This window comes from Bos taurus, chromosome 22 (genome assembly GCF_002263795.3).
Source record: "Bos taurus isolate L1 Dominette 01449 registration number 42190680 breed Hereford chromosome 22, ARS-UCD2.0, whole genome shotgun sequence".
Lineage (NCBI taxonomy): Eukaryota > Metazoa > Chordata > Mammalia > Artiodactyla > Bovidae > Bos > Bos taurus.
The window spans coordinates 680815-695148 of NC_037349.1; the positions used below are offsets into that span (position 1 = coordinate 680815).

The 14334-nt window shown below is 46.4% G+C and overlaps 1 protein-coding gene across 2 annotated transcripts in view; it reads left to right on the forward strand.

Annotated features, from left to right (window-relative positions):
* Positions 1–14005, forward strand: part of VOPP1 (VOPP1 WW domain binding protein) — a 180184-nt gene extending 166179 nt beyond the window's left edge. The window contains exon 4 of one of the 2 annotated variants that reach the window (XM_059879911.1): positions 11532–14005. In XM_059879911.1, the coding sequence (XP_059735894.1) occupies positions 11532–11722 (191 nt within the window). In that variant the 3' untranslated portion in view covers positions 11723–14005. 2 annotated transcript variants of the gene reach the window in all.
* The last annotated feature ends 329 nt before the right edge of the window (positions 14006–14334 follow it).

Genomic DNA, 14334 nt, shown 5'->3' on the forward strand with positions numbered 1-14334 from the left:
ATACATCTGATTGTGTTAGTTGGGTACCTGAGCTTGTTGGATTTACAAACAGATTTCATGTTCCATAATTTACTGTTGGAATGGAACTCCTTTGTATGTAGGGGTCTTACTGTATAGAAAACATGGAGCTGTGAACGTGCTGTTTTGTGTGAACCTAAAATGTCCATCGACTAATCTCAGTTTTAAGTCATTAGTTTATAACCAATAAACATTCTCTCTAGGTTTTTCTTAATTTTTAAAAAGATCACTGAGTAACTCAGTAGATGCTAGAAAAATGGTAATAAAATTCAATATACATTTCTTATCAAAACTCAAAGTACTGATGTAAAGTGTAATATATCTAGCAAAATAAGGCTTTTTCTTAATATAACGAAGCCTTAGACTATGTGTTTGGGGTCATTGGAGGTGAGGACCAAGTTCTCAGTGGTACACCTAAGCCTAGTGTTACCAGCTGTGACTTTTGAATGGAAATGTTTAGTAGTTGTCTATTAAGCTCACTTTGTACCATCGACCTGCTGCCAACAACATACTTAGTTTAACAGTACAAGTATTCCTATTAAAATTAGGATACTTACTAACAAAGTTTAACACTGTTCTAGAAATTCTTGGTCAAAGCATTAACACGAAAACATTTATTCATCAGGAAGGAGAAACACAACTGTCTCTCTTTGTAAACAATGTATCAGTATATATACCTAAAAAAGTCCTGAAGGATGAACTGAAAAATATTTTTAGTAGCTGAGACAATTTTGGGAAATGAATGGATACAACATAAAAAGAAATTAAAAACCAGAAGGCTTAGAAAAGGAAGGGAGCAAGTTATGAAGTGGGGAGACTTGTCTGTTGATGAAGAGAATGTTCTCTGCAAGAATTAGTTCAAGTGTTTTGGCTGCAAGTAACACACGCCCTAATCAGCCAAGTTAAAATCATTTATAAGAGTTACCTCTTGTGACAAAAAAATCACAAAGACAGGGGCTCCTGGTTTACCTCCATGCTTAGCGGCATGCAGAAGCTCAGGTCCCCCACCCCCACTGGCCATCTTTTGGCTCTGCTATATCCATGTGTCCTGGGCTGCAGGACGGACCCCTCAAGGGTTAAGACCCAGAAGTGTCCAGTGGAAAAAGATTCCCAGGCAAGTTACTGATATATAACATTTTTGGCTGTCGGGAGCCGCGTTAGGCTTTACTGACAAAATGGAGGCACGGCCCCAACCCCCTCTCCTCATCTCACAGGCACGGCCCGGGATGAAGGTGTTAGGCCTTGTGATTCTGACTTGTTCTTTCCTTTCTTTGGTTGAGTTGACTGGAAAGAATGTTAAGGTGCTTATTGTTCTTGAGAGAAACATGAGAAAGCACAAAGCCTTTTTCAGTTGTGCCTAGAAAATAATCTGTTCAAAGATCTTTACAAAGAATGTTCCAGGATGAGCATGTAGGCCATGGGAAGGATTATTATCTGAGACCTGTTTGTGAGGGGAATGTTTATGGCAAAAGAAGTTTGCTGAGTTTAGGGTTTAGGATTAATTAAGAATAGCTAGAAGCCTTTTTAGGAGACAATGATCTTAAGATGCTAGGGGGAAACAGGATTTAGAAAGATAGGAAATAAACTGAGGAATGTAGCATGAGTTACAATGTAATCACAAGTTAAGTACAGTAAATCTGGGTGGGGGAAACTAAAAACATCAAACCTCTGACCTAATGCTTTTGTCAAAGTATAAAAGAGAACCTGAAACTTGAAATAAACATGTAGTCCCGGAGAGGCTACATCAAAATGTAGTCCCGTACTATGAGTCAGAGGCTACATATCATCACCGACACTGTCCATCTCTTCAGGTTGAATCCCTGGCTGCTGGATCTGGACTCTGGCATTTGGCCATCAACCAAAAATCTATAAATTGGAGAAAAGTAATGTATATCTCATAGTATCCAGGTGGTACTAATGGCAAAGAACTCTCCTGCCAGTGCAGGAGATGTAAGAGACATGGGTTCGATCCCTGGGTCAGGAAGATCCCCTGGAAGAGGGCATGGCAACCCACTCCAGTATTCTTGCCTGGGGAATCCCATGGTTAGAGGAGCCTGGAGGACTACAGTCCACAGGGTCGCAAAGAGTTGGACAGGACTGAAGCGACTGAGCATGCATGTATGCCTGTCACTCTGATACTGCACGTGCATGCATGCTTCGTTGCTCAGTTGTGTCCGACTCTTAGCATGCATGCATGTATAGTATCACTATGACAGGCATACATGCATGCTTAGTTGCTTCAGTGATGTCCAACTCTTTGCAACCCTGTGGACTGTAGTCCTCCAGGCTCCTCTAACCATGGGATTCCCCAGGCAAGAATACTGGAGTGGGTTGCCATGCCCTCCTCCAGGGGATCTTGCTGACCCAGGGATCTAACTGTGGGTCTCTTACATTGCAGGCAGATTCTTTACCATCTGAGCCATCAGGGAAGCAAGTATTACTGTAGAGCTTAAGTATGGGTTTTATTCATTTCTTCACTGTGGTACTATGTCAACCAGGACATGTGAATGCTTTCCCCAAAGCCCAGCCCTTACTTATCTTGGAGTTTCATTTTCTCTCATTTTTTAATCTCTGTTTCAGTTTGAAAGTTATTCTCTTTGATAGAGAATAAGATTTGAGGTATTTTTATATTATTTTCTATTTTAAAAATTTTTTTCTTGGAGTATAGTTGATTTACAATGTTGTGTTAGGTTCAGCTGTACAACAAATTGAATCCGTTATGCGTGTATCCACTCTTTTTAAGATTCTGTTCCCATATAGGCCATTACAGATTATTAAGTAGAATTCCCTGTGCTATAGAGGATGTTCTTATTAGTTATCTGTCTTATGTATAGCACCCCAATCTCCCTATTTATCCCTCCCTGTCCCTTACTCCCTGGTAACCATGTTTGTTTTCTCCATCTGTAACTCTGTTTCTCTTTTGTAAATGATTTTATTTGTATTCTTTTTCTAGATGGTATTTGTCTTTGACTTACTTAGTAGGACAATCTCTGGGTCCATCTGTGTTGCAAATGGCATTATTCTGTTCTTTTTTATGGCTGAAGAGTCAGATATGACTGAGCAACTGAACTGAACTGAATATTCCGTTGTATATATGTAATGCATCTTCTTTATCCTTTCCTCTGTTGATGGGCATTAGGTTACTTCCATGTCCTGGCTATTGTAAATAATGCTGCCATAAACATTGGGGTGCATGTATCTTTTTGAATAATGTTTTTCTTTGGGTATATGCCCAGGAGTGGGATTGCTGATTGATACAGTAGTTCTGTTTTTAGCTTTTTAAGGGAATTCCATTCTGCTGTCCATACTGAATGTACCAATTTACATTCCCGCCAACAGTGCAGGAGGGCTCCCTTTGTTCCATACACTCTCCAGCATTTATTGTTTTAGATTTTTTTAATGATGTCCATCCTGACTGATGTGAAGTGATACCTAATTATAGTTTTGGTTTGCATTTCTCTAATAATTAGAGATGTTAGCCATCTGTATGTCTTCTTTGGAGAAATGTCTATTTAGATCTTCTGCTATTTTTTGACTGGGCTTTTTATATTGAGCTGCATTGTATATTTTAGAGATTAATCCCTCATCCATTGCTTCATTTGCAAGTATTTCCTCACATTCTGAGGGTTGTCTTTTCATTTTCTATATGGTTTCCTTTGCTGTACAAAAGCTTTTAAGTTAAGTTAGGTCACATTGCTTTATTTTTGTTTTTATTTTCATTACTGTAGGAGGTGGGTCAAAAAAGATCTTGCTGAGATTTATGTCAAAGAGTGTTCTTCCTGTTTTCCATTAAGAGTTTTATAGTGCCTGGCCTTAACGTTTAGGTCCTTAAACCATTTTGAGTTTGTTTTTGTGTACGGCATTTGGTAGTGTTCTATTTTTCATTCTTTTACATGTAACTGTCCAGTTTTCCAGTACCACTTATCAAGGAAACTGTCTTTTCTCCATTGTATATTCTTGCCTTCTTTGTCACAGATCACAGGTGTCCATAGGTGCCTGGGTTTATCCCTGGGCTTCCTATCCTGCTCCATTGATGAATTATGATTTTAAAATGCTTTGAACTCCAGAGTCATGTGCCATGGAATCATGTGTATGTTTGGGGGACATTTTTGAAATGATCTCTCTCATCTGTGGCACATACCTGTTCTTGCCTGGCCTTTTTTCTGTGGTTTTCACACATACAACGTCTTCGTCACTCCACCTCCCTGAATGAGTCAAAACTGAGTGTGTCTCCTCTCTGTGTCTCTTCTCTGCGAGATCCTGGATATTCTGCCACATCAGTATGTTGTCAGGAGTTCTGCTTTAGCCAAATCAGCAAGCATAGTGAGCGTCTGGGACACACACATCCTCCATGCCAGCCGATGCCCCCTCTAGCCCAGGAGCCTCATGCCACCCCGGGAGAGTGCAGCCTCCACTCCTGCTGTCTGTGCCCTCAGCCAGTCTTTCTAGCAGTTTCATCCTTTTATTTGTTCACTTGAGGGTTTATGTTCTTGACAAGTACAGAATTTATCCACCTCCCATTTGTTGTTTCTTTACTATTCTAAGTACCTCTCCATCTCCATGCTCAGATGTTTTAACCCCACCCTTCCGGTTCCCATGTGATGAGACTGCTAACATAACTGTCCAGTTAAGTCGGACACACTTGTCATCGCTTCTCATTACCCTCCAGTGTGAGTGACGGTGCTGCACGAATGTTCCAGACATGCCCTCAGCACATCTCTGGTACAAAAACCACAGCCCTAGCCTGCCCCCACCCCCGTCGCTTGTGATGGGGAGGTGGAGTCGTCCCTTCGAATGCTTCTATCCTCAGGGGCAGCAGGTAGGCTTGATGCAGGCCTGCTGGGCATCAGAAGCAGGCATGTCTCACGAAGCTGCCACACGTGTTCAGCGTGGTGTAGCAGAGGCGAAGTTCAGGCACCATCCCTCCCTCCTTCCATCGCTTATCTGTCTCATGGATGGGATGTCTGTCGCAATGCCAGATGCTGGCTTGGGTTCTAAGAGTCCCCAGGTGAGTAAAATCCTCTCCTTGTATGCAGAAGTTCAAACTATTCTACTACACGGTGGTGCCCAATATGTGGATTCTTTTCTGAGTGCCAAGAGGACAGGGGTCCTAGTCCAGTCAGGATTGTGGTGATAGTCAGTGAGCTGTGATTCTGATCTGAGGCTTGAAAGATAAATGGAAATTAGTCAGATGAGAGGCTGAGGGGGTGGGGATGGTGGTGTGAAGATGGCCCAAGACTTTGCAGGAGGAATGATCTGCATGTTTTAACACTAGGAGCTGCTTTCTGATGAGGGTCTGGAAGAGGTGAGCAGGATACAAGCAGTTGGTTGTTATTGGCAGGACAGTGGGAAATGAGACTGAAATAAGTAAGGACCTGAGGATGGAGGGCCTTTCACCCCTAGTACAGGAACTCAGCTCACAGCCCTGTGAGTGAATTGGTGGCTGTGGTGACATAGGATGTTCAAGTCATGGGTGGGAAGATGAGCTGCGTGTCTGCTGGAGTGTGTTTGAGAAACCTGTCTAAACCTTGAGAAGCAGCCTGGCTGGAGGAGGTGGATGTAGGAATTTGGGATCTGAGCTCTGATTAAACTGTGTGAGGCAGGTAGTGTATGGAGGAGAGAACACTAGAGCCCACTCTGAGCTGAGCTGGTTGTACAGACACAGGGAACAGATGGAGTCACTTAGGAGAGCTGCAGAGACCTGGTGGCCCTGGGCTTGCAAGCCACTTGGTCTTTCTCAGGTGGTCATCACCCCTCCTTTCTTTATGGCGAGCCGGATTCTTCTGCATCCCAAGAAAAGGTTGGCCTGGCTCATCTCCTCCTCCGTTAGTGGCCAGTGAGCTTGGTGGAGTGGCAGCAGGGTCACTGTGAGGAAAGCGTGGCAGCATCAGTGGAATGGTTCCCCTCAGGTGGAGCTGCTATAATTGACTAATGTTTGCTGAATCTGGGGTTCCCTCTCACCCCAGATCTCACCCAGACTGTCAGGGAGGAAAGAGGATGGCAGTAAGGAGTAAAATGACTTCTGCTCTGTCGAGAAGCACAGTGTGGTTGGGATAGAGTGCAGCCCAGCGCAGCCTGGCTGGTGACAGCCCTGAACTAAGCCCTCAGTCCTGGGATGCTGCTCAGAATGCAGGTCTAGCGTATCCCCAGCCTTCCGTAGTCTGCTGTCCCTCTGCAGCTGGAGGGAGGCCCATTTCATCACCCTGTTGTGAGAACGTGTCACCGTGGAAAGAGCTTGGGCTTCACAGGACAGTACTCGGTTCAATTCTGGTGCCTCCACATAGTAGCTGTGTGACCTTGGCAGGTTATGTCTTGCTGAGCTTCAGTGTCTTCAAGAATATGGATGCAATAGCAATACCCTTGCTGTGCCCACACCACGCCCTTCCCACGTGATAGAGGTACGATGCAGATTGGCATTAACACTTGAGAAGACAGCTGGGCAACTGAGTGGCTGCAGTTGTTTTACTCACATCTCCTGATCCTTTCTTCTCTGTCTCCTGGAATAGTCTTCCTCTGACTCTGCTTCTTCACAGATTCTCTATTTTCTTTCTCTAATTAAACCATCTACCATAAGGCTTCAGAATGTAAGGGCTAGTTCTCTTCCCCCACATTCCACCCCCTGTAAGATAGAGGGATGGTCCTGGTGTCCCATTGGCTCCTGACCTTCACTTTTATGTCCTTACAGTCCCAAGAATCCCAAACCACACACTGAATCCCAAACAAACTGGTTCTTCCATTCTCTAACACCATTTTGCTACCATCTGTGACCATCTCTTCTTTGAGGACTTGGGAATCTGTCTGCTCAAATCACCAACCCCCATGGCCTGCAGTGCACGGGCTGCCTGTGTGAGCACCTGGGCCTCCTTCACGCAGGGGGCTGTGGGTCCCTGTGCTGCCGCTCTGAGCTACTGCCTGTGCTCCTCTGCCCATTCGACGGAAAATACTAGGTGCCCTCCTGTGTGCCAGGCTCTTTGCTAGACAGTGGGGTTCAAATTTTGAACCAGGCATATAAGGTCCCTAACCTTCATTGAGCTTATATTCTCCCTAGAAATTCTCTTGGAGAAGGCAATGGCACCCCACTCCAGTACTCTTGCCTGGAAAATCCATGGATGGAGGAGCCTGGTAGGCTGCGGTCCATGGGGTCGCTAAGAGTCAGACACAACTGAGCAACTTCACTTTCACTTTTTACTTTCATGCATTGGAGAAGGAGATGACGGCCCACTCCAGTGTTGTTGCCTGGAGAATCCCAAGGACAACGGAGCCTGGCGGGCTGCCATCTGTGGGGTCGCACAGAGTCGGACACAACTGAAATGACTTAGCAGCAGCAGCAGAAATCCTCTCTTTACTATATTTCTGTCCCTAACTGTATAAACATGTTCAAGCACTTCCTGTCCTTAAAAATACTTCTGTCTTAAGAATATGCAATGGGGAAAAGACAGTCTCTTCCATAGGTGGTGCTGGAAAAACTAGAAAGCTACATGTAAAAGAATGCAATTAGAATATGTTCTCATGCCATATGTAAAAATAAACTCAAAATGGATTAAAGACCTAAATGTAAACCCCCAAATCATACAACTCCTAGAAGAGAACATGAAGCAGGACAGTCTTTGACATAAATCACAGCAAAACATTTTTTTGAATCTGTCTCCTAAGGCAAAGGAAACAGAAGCAAAAATAAACAAATGGGACAACATCAAACTAAAATGCTTTTAACAGTGAAGGAAACCATCATCAAAACAAAAAGACAGTCTTCTGAATGGGAGAGAATAGTTGGAAATCATATATCTGATAAGGGGTTAATATCCAAAATATATAAAGAGCTTATACAACTCAAACAAGTAACCAAACAACCTGACTTTAAAATGGGCAGAGGATCTGAATAGACATTTTTCTAATCGCCAGTCCAGGTTCGATGCAGGATACCGGATGCTTGGGGCTGGTGCACTGGGACGACCCAGAGGGAGGGTATGGGGAGGGCAGTAGGAGGGGGGTTCGGGATGGAGAACACATATATACCCATGGCAGATTCATGTTGATGTATGGCAAAACCAATACAATATTGTAAAGTAATTAACCTCCAATTAAAATAAATAAATTTATATTAAAAAGTAAAGATAATTACGTGAAAAAAAAAGAAGAAGATACGCAGATGGCCAGGAGGCACATGAAAAGATGCTCTACATCAGCAGTCACCAGGGAAATGCAAATCAAAGCCACCCTGAGGTATCATCTCACACCTGTCAGAATGGCTAAGTTGCAAGTATGTGGAGAAAAGGGAACCTTGTTCCCTATTGGTGGGAGTATAAATTGGTGTAGCCACTATGGAGAACAGCATGGAGGTTCCTCAAGAAACTAAAACTAGAGCTTCCACATGACCTTGCAGTTCTTCTCCTGGGTAAACATCCAAAGAAAATGAAAACACCAACTTGAAGAGTACGTGCACCCCAATATTCTGTGTACAGTAGCCAAAATATGGAATTGACCTAAGTGTCCATCAACAAATGAATGGCTAAGAAGACCTGGTGTGTGTGTGTGTACCCACACAATATGGGCTATTACTCATATAAAAATAAAATTCTTTTTTTTATTACTCATAAAAAAAAGAATGAATGTTGCCATTTGTAACAACATGGATGGACCTGGAGAATATTATGCTTAGTGAAGTAAGTCAGAGAAAGACAAATACTGTATGTTACTACTTGTATGTGGAATCCAAAAAATAAAACGAATGAATATAACAAAACAGAAGCAGACTCACAGACTTAGATAACAAACTAAGTGCTTACCAGTGGGGAGAGGGACAGAGGGAGGGCCAAGGTAGGGGAGGGGATTCAGAGGAACAAACTGTCTAAAAAAATTAACAATAAGGATATGTTGTACAGCACAGTGAAATATAGCCATTATTTTGTAATAACATTAAATGGAGTCTAATTTGTAAAATCTTGAATCACTATGTTGTACACTTGAAACCTAACATAACCTTTAAATCAACTATGCATGCAAGCCTCCCTGGTAGCTCAGACCATAAAGAATCCGCCTGCAAGGCAGGAGACCGTGGTTTGATCCTGGGTTGGGAAGATCCCCTGGAGGAGGACATGGCAACCTTCTCCAGTATCCTTGCCTGGAGAATCCCATGGACAGAGGAGCCTGGCGGGCTACAGTCCATGGGGTCGCAAAGAGTCAGACACGACTGAGTGACTAAGTACAGCACATGCATGCATGCTAAGTTGCTTCAGTCGTGTCTGACTCTTTGCGACCTTTTAGACCGTAGCCTGCCAGACTCTCCTGTCCATGGGATTCTCCAGGCAAGAATACTGGAGTGGGTTGCCGTGACTTCCTCCAGGGAATCTCCCCAACCCAGGGATCGAACCTGCATCTCTTAAGTCTACTGCATTAGCAGGCAGATTCTTTACCACTAGCACCATGTGGGAAGCCCTAAATCAACTATACCTTAATTTAAAAGTGTTTTTAAAGAATAAAAGAAACACACCTTCCCTTATCCTGCACCCCTTTAGCCAACACCCATCCCCTCTCTGGTCTTTGCCCCTTACCCTGGAGCAGCTCTCTGCCCCAGCAGCTGGGCCTCTGTGCCAGCCTCAGTGCTGAGACTACTGGCAAGAAGTATGAGGGTCCTCTTCGGGGAGCGCGTGTAGTACTGCTCGTCCTGCCCTCTCCTCCTCCTCCTGGTGACAAAGCTCCTGCCTCACCGTTCCACTTTCTGCCCAGCCTCCTCTTCTTCTCCTCGTCCACCTGAACCGCCTATGTCTCTCCTGTCCGGAGTCTTGGTCCTCTCCTCAGTCGCCCTCTGGCCCCCTCCACACGCTCTTCCTTGGGTGGTTTTGGCCACGGCCACGTCTCTGCTACCACTTCCATACCAAAGGCTCCCAGAGCTGCTCGGACTCCTGCAGACCCTGCCCTTCTGTCCCCTCTCTTGCCAGGTGGCCCCTCCTCAACACTGGAAGCGGGATCTTTCGTAGGCAGGCCTCTCCTCCCCCTGGTCTTCACACTCAGCTGGTCTCCGGTCCTTGGATACGCCTCCTGAACCCCTCGGTCTCTCCTCATTTCTTGTCTCATATTCAAAGGTTTTTTTGTGTCTTTCCTAGACTATTACATTAGCCTCTCTTTTTTATCTTTAACTTTTTCTTTGTATAAAATATACAGAGATTCAAAGATAAATAAACTATCTTTGCCCTTGAGAGGTAGACGGTCCTGGCTAGTCATGGGCTTGTGAACAAACACATCTCCTGGCAACAGGAAGACACACCACTAAAAGCCTGTTTGAGAGGAGGAGCGGATCGAGGTCCATCTGTGGCTGATGCGCTCCTCCTGACACCCCGAATGCCTCTTTGACTGTATGTTTCTGTCCTATGCTCTCCTTCAGCACATTTGTAGATTTCCAAGACATCCTGCACACATTGGTGGGCATCTTTCCAGGAATCTAATCTTTATTCAGTTAAACTGTAGCAGAGGGAGATTTGCACAAAAAAAGACCCCACATAATATACAGGCAGACACTACCTCTCTGGTGCCTGAGCATCCCCTGGGTTGAACGAGGCCTAATTCAGATGCATCTGATTCACTCGTGAACTTAGCTAAGCCCACGAGAAGCCCGGAGCCCACGATTTCTTTCTTGATTCTTTATTTAGTCAGTTTCCTATCACATTATCAACATGATCAGAAAATGCAGATCCAAGAAACACAGCAGCTCGGGTATTTCTACTGTTAAACGAGAGTTGGGGCTAGATATTCCCTCTTGTCACCATCTGTGCGCTCTTGCCCTCTGTGTCCTGCACCCTGGGCTGCAGCAGGGCTCAGCCTGCATCTACAGCCTCTCCCTGAGACAAGGGAGCGGCATCTTTCTGCAGCACCCAGGGCAGGGGAGAGCCCACAGACCTGTCAACGCACCCCACTGACTTCAGGCCCCTAGGTTGTCTCCCTGTCTGGGAATTTGGTTCACCTGGATGACAGGTGCTCTGCCCAGAGTAAATGTTACCCAGCAGGTGTGAGCACAGCTCATACTTCAGCACACTGTTCTCAAAAACTTTGTGGAGGGGCCTGTGGTGCTTCTAGCCAAGAGCTGGGAACCCCCAGTCCTCTTCTCAGTTCTCTCTTAAGTTGGCTTACCTTTCGGCATCCTGGCTTTCCAGGCTCTCAGGGCTGCTGGGCCGTCTGTGTTGATAATTTTCTGGTGCATGTCCCCAAGTGTTGGCAAAGCTCCTCTGGTTGTCCCTCGGTTGTGGGTTGGCCTCCACCGCACCTGACCCTGCTATCATCCCTCCAACACTCGGGCACCCTCGTGGACTGAGGTGCTTTCTGGCCGTCTGCCCTGTGAAGGAGCCGCTTCAGGAGGCTGGGCCAGCATCTCACCTTTGCTCATTCCCTGCACCCTGGTGCCCTCCTGTGTCTGGGCTTGTTGGCCTGCGATACACGTCCGCTAAGTGCATGACCGAGGCAGTTGTCTTCACCGGGGCACCCGGCCGGGCTGTGCTCTCATCTGCTTGTTTGTCTTTCAGGAGCCCAGCCGCTGGGGCTGCCATATTACACCGACCCCGGAGGATCAGGGATGAATCCTGCTGGGAACCCCGTGGCGATGGCTTTCCAGGTCCAGCCCAACTCATCCCAGGGAAGCACGGCCTACCCACCGCCCCCTTCCTACTGCAACACGCCCCCACCCCCATATGAGCAGGTGGTGAAGACCAAGTAGCCGGGGGAGCTGCCAGCACCTGCCTGTGTGACGTGGCCGGGAGGCAGGGCGAGGCTGTTGCTTGCTCTCCCTGCTCCATCACTGCTCACTTCCAGGAAAGGTCTTATGAGCCACTGAGGGCAAGTTCCTTTTTGATATCTTCAAAGCACAGCTTCCTCTCGAGTTTTCCTTGGAGGACCAATATTTCAATTCACCCTATGTCTCCTCTGTTGCTTCTGTTTCCAACGTAATCTGTGCTCTGGCTGAGTGGACGGTCCTGAGGGTTGCCCCCCTGAGCTGGCTGCCCAGGCCCACGGGGGGAGACCCCGGCTGAAGGCCAGGCAATACGGGTGAGTGCCTGGGGACGTGAGTGGGGCACGTAGCCCAGGCACCCTGCACACGGCAGGCTGCCGGCTAAAACCAGGCCCCGCAGAGCCAGCAGTTTCCTCTTCCAAAAATGATGACGGGGTGCAGCCTCTGAGCCCCTTCTTCCCCTTCCCTTCCTGAAGACCAGAGCGCTGCCCTTGGTACCGCCAGGGCTGGGAGAGCACTGGTGTGCTGTACCTCAGGGAGATGGGGCTCTAGAATCAGGCCAAGTTGAAGTCTGTAGTTCCCCGAAAATCACTAAGGGAAGGTATTTAAATTCATGGGAAATTGCCTCCTGCCTCAAACTGGACATTGCATTCCATGAGCTCTTGGTCTGACCTGGGAGGAAAATGGAGCTGTTTTCAGTGCATCTGGGGAAGGTGGTGTGGAGTCGTGCCCTGAGGTCAGACTCAGAGTCCTTCCTGGGTGTCAGTAGTTCTCTGGCCTGTGATCACAGCCAGGCATCTCTGCACCCTCCCCTGAGGCAGGCCTGACAGTGTGTTGTAATGGACACCTTCAAAGCAGAGAGGTACATCCGGCTGGGAAGCCACCTCGGCCCCTGGAGAAAAGTGTCCCAGCGGAGCACAGCCAGTGGCTTGAGCCTGGGTGGGCAAGCCTTGGCCCTGCCTGACTGATCTCAGCGGGTGTATGCCAGGCTCTGCAGAGGAGAAGCTTGCTAAGAAAAAGACAGGAACACAAAACCCCGGGACTGCAAATAGATTTCTTCCAAAAGGAACGAATAGATTTTACTCACGAGTTAATCACAATTAGAATAAAGATGTGGTTGGAAATGCAAAACTGGCTCAGAAACCTCTCTGGCCCTCGAATCACAGGCAGTCCTGGATTGTTAGGGGACTGGAGTTCTGCTCCTCTACGTAGGTTACGCCCACCATCATGTACGTAAACCCAGATTGAGACCTGATGGGTCATGTATAGGAAGGGCAAAGCGTCGTAGCGGAGACATGTATGTATAGTAATGGGGTGGGGTGGGGGTGGGGGTTGGGTGCTTATTTTTGAAATGAAGTAATTAGAGCCTTTTGAGAGGTTGTCAGTCATTGAACTTGAGCATCAGGACATCTCACTAGAGTGATACTGAGTGTTTTCATTCCCCATTCCTTGTCTCCATGTCCCTGCTCTGCTGGAGTAGGAGTGAGGAGTCAGGATGGAGAATCTGGGAGCCTCCCCAGGGACTCCACGGGACACTCTTGGAGCCAGATGAACACTGGAAATAGTCTGAACATAGATGCTGCTGCCGGTGCTTTTGACCACTGAGCGTGACCTCTGAACTCCTGTCCCCAACTTCAGTCCCTCCCCACACTCAATTCCTTGATCTGAATGAGCAACAAAGCACAACATTTGCTGTTTACAACCCAGGATAACTACACGGGTCCAGAAGTTTCTCTTCCTCCAGGCCATTCGTTTGGCATTTTCAGCTCCAGTTTCTTCCTTTACAGTTCTGATGAGGAAGCGTCCCAAGTTGGAGTTGGTGCAGCTACATAGGCACCCAAATGTCCACGATGAAATTCTGTTTGGGGTTTTTTTTTTTTTTTTTTTTTTTTAATAGCAAATGATCTTAAGGGACTAGATGATTTAGGTAGCACTCAACTATTTTATATTCATGCTTGTGTGAGATAAACTCTGTTTTCCCTTGAACATTGGTGAGAACCCACTCAGTGGTCAGTGTGTGTGGAAATTCCTTCTACAGTGATATTTCCTGCCCACTGTTCCCGCATGCTGTCGGTGGACAGTGCCCACTGCTTGGAGCCAGTCCAAGCCAACTTCTGGTGTGTGAAGTCCCATAGAGTCCATGGCTAGGAGTGAACTGGGAGTAGATCTACGCATGCTTTTCCTCTTGTAACACTTGGCTCCTTTGTCTTTTTGTTCTTTTGATAGGGTCATGTTTCCTATGTATGCACAATAAAAATAAATTTGGGCGTGTGCTTTGACTGTTTCGCTGGGGAGTAGCAAAGAGGGTAAAGATGAAGTTTCTGAAGGACAGACAGCAGGCTCTGAGGTTAGCTGAGTGGGGGTGGAATAGGTGGGAATGCAGTCTCAGGAGAACTGGAAATAATATGCTTTCCGAGAATATAAGGAACTTTTGTTTCACCAACACATTAAAAAACTCTAGCTAAGGAAAAAATATCTGAAGTAAGTAGGATGACAGAAACCCTAATTACATAAACTCATAGGTAGTACTGGTATTAATTATCTGCGGGGCTGCCTGTGCTCTGTATAGGTAGGGGGGCCTTGATTTTTAAATCTGACTC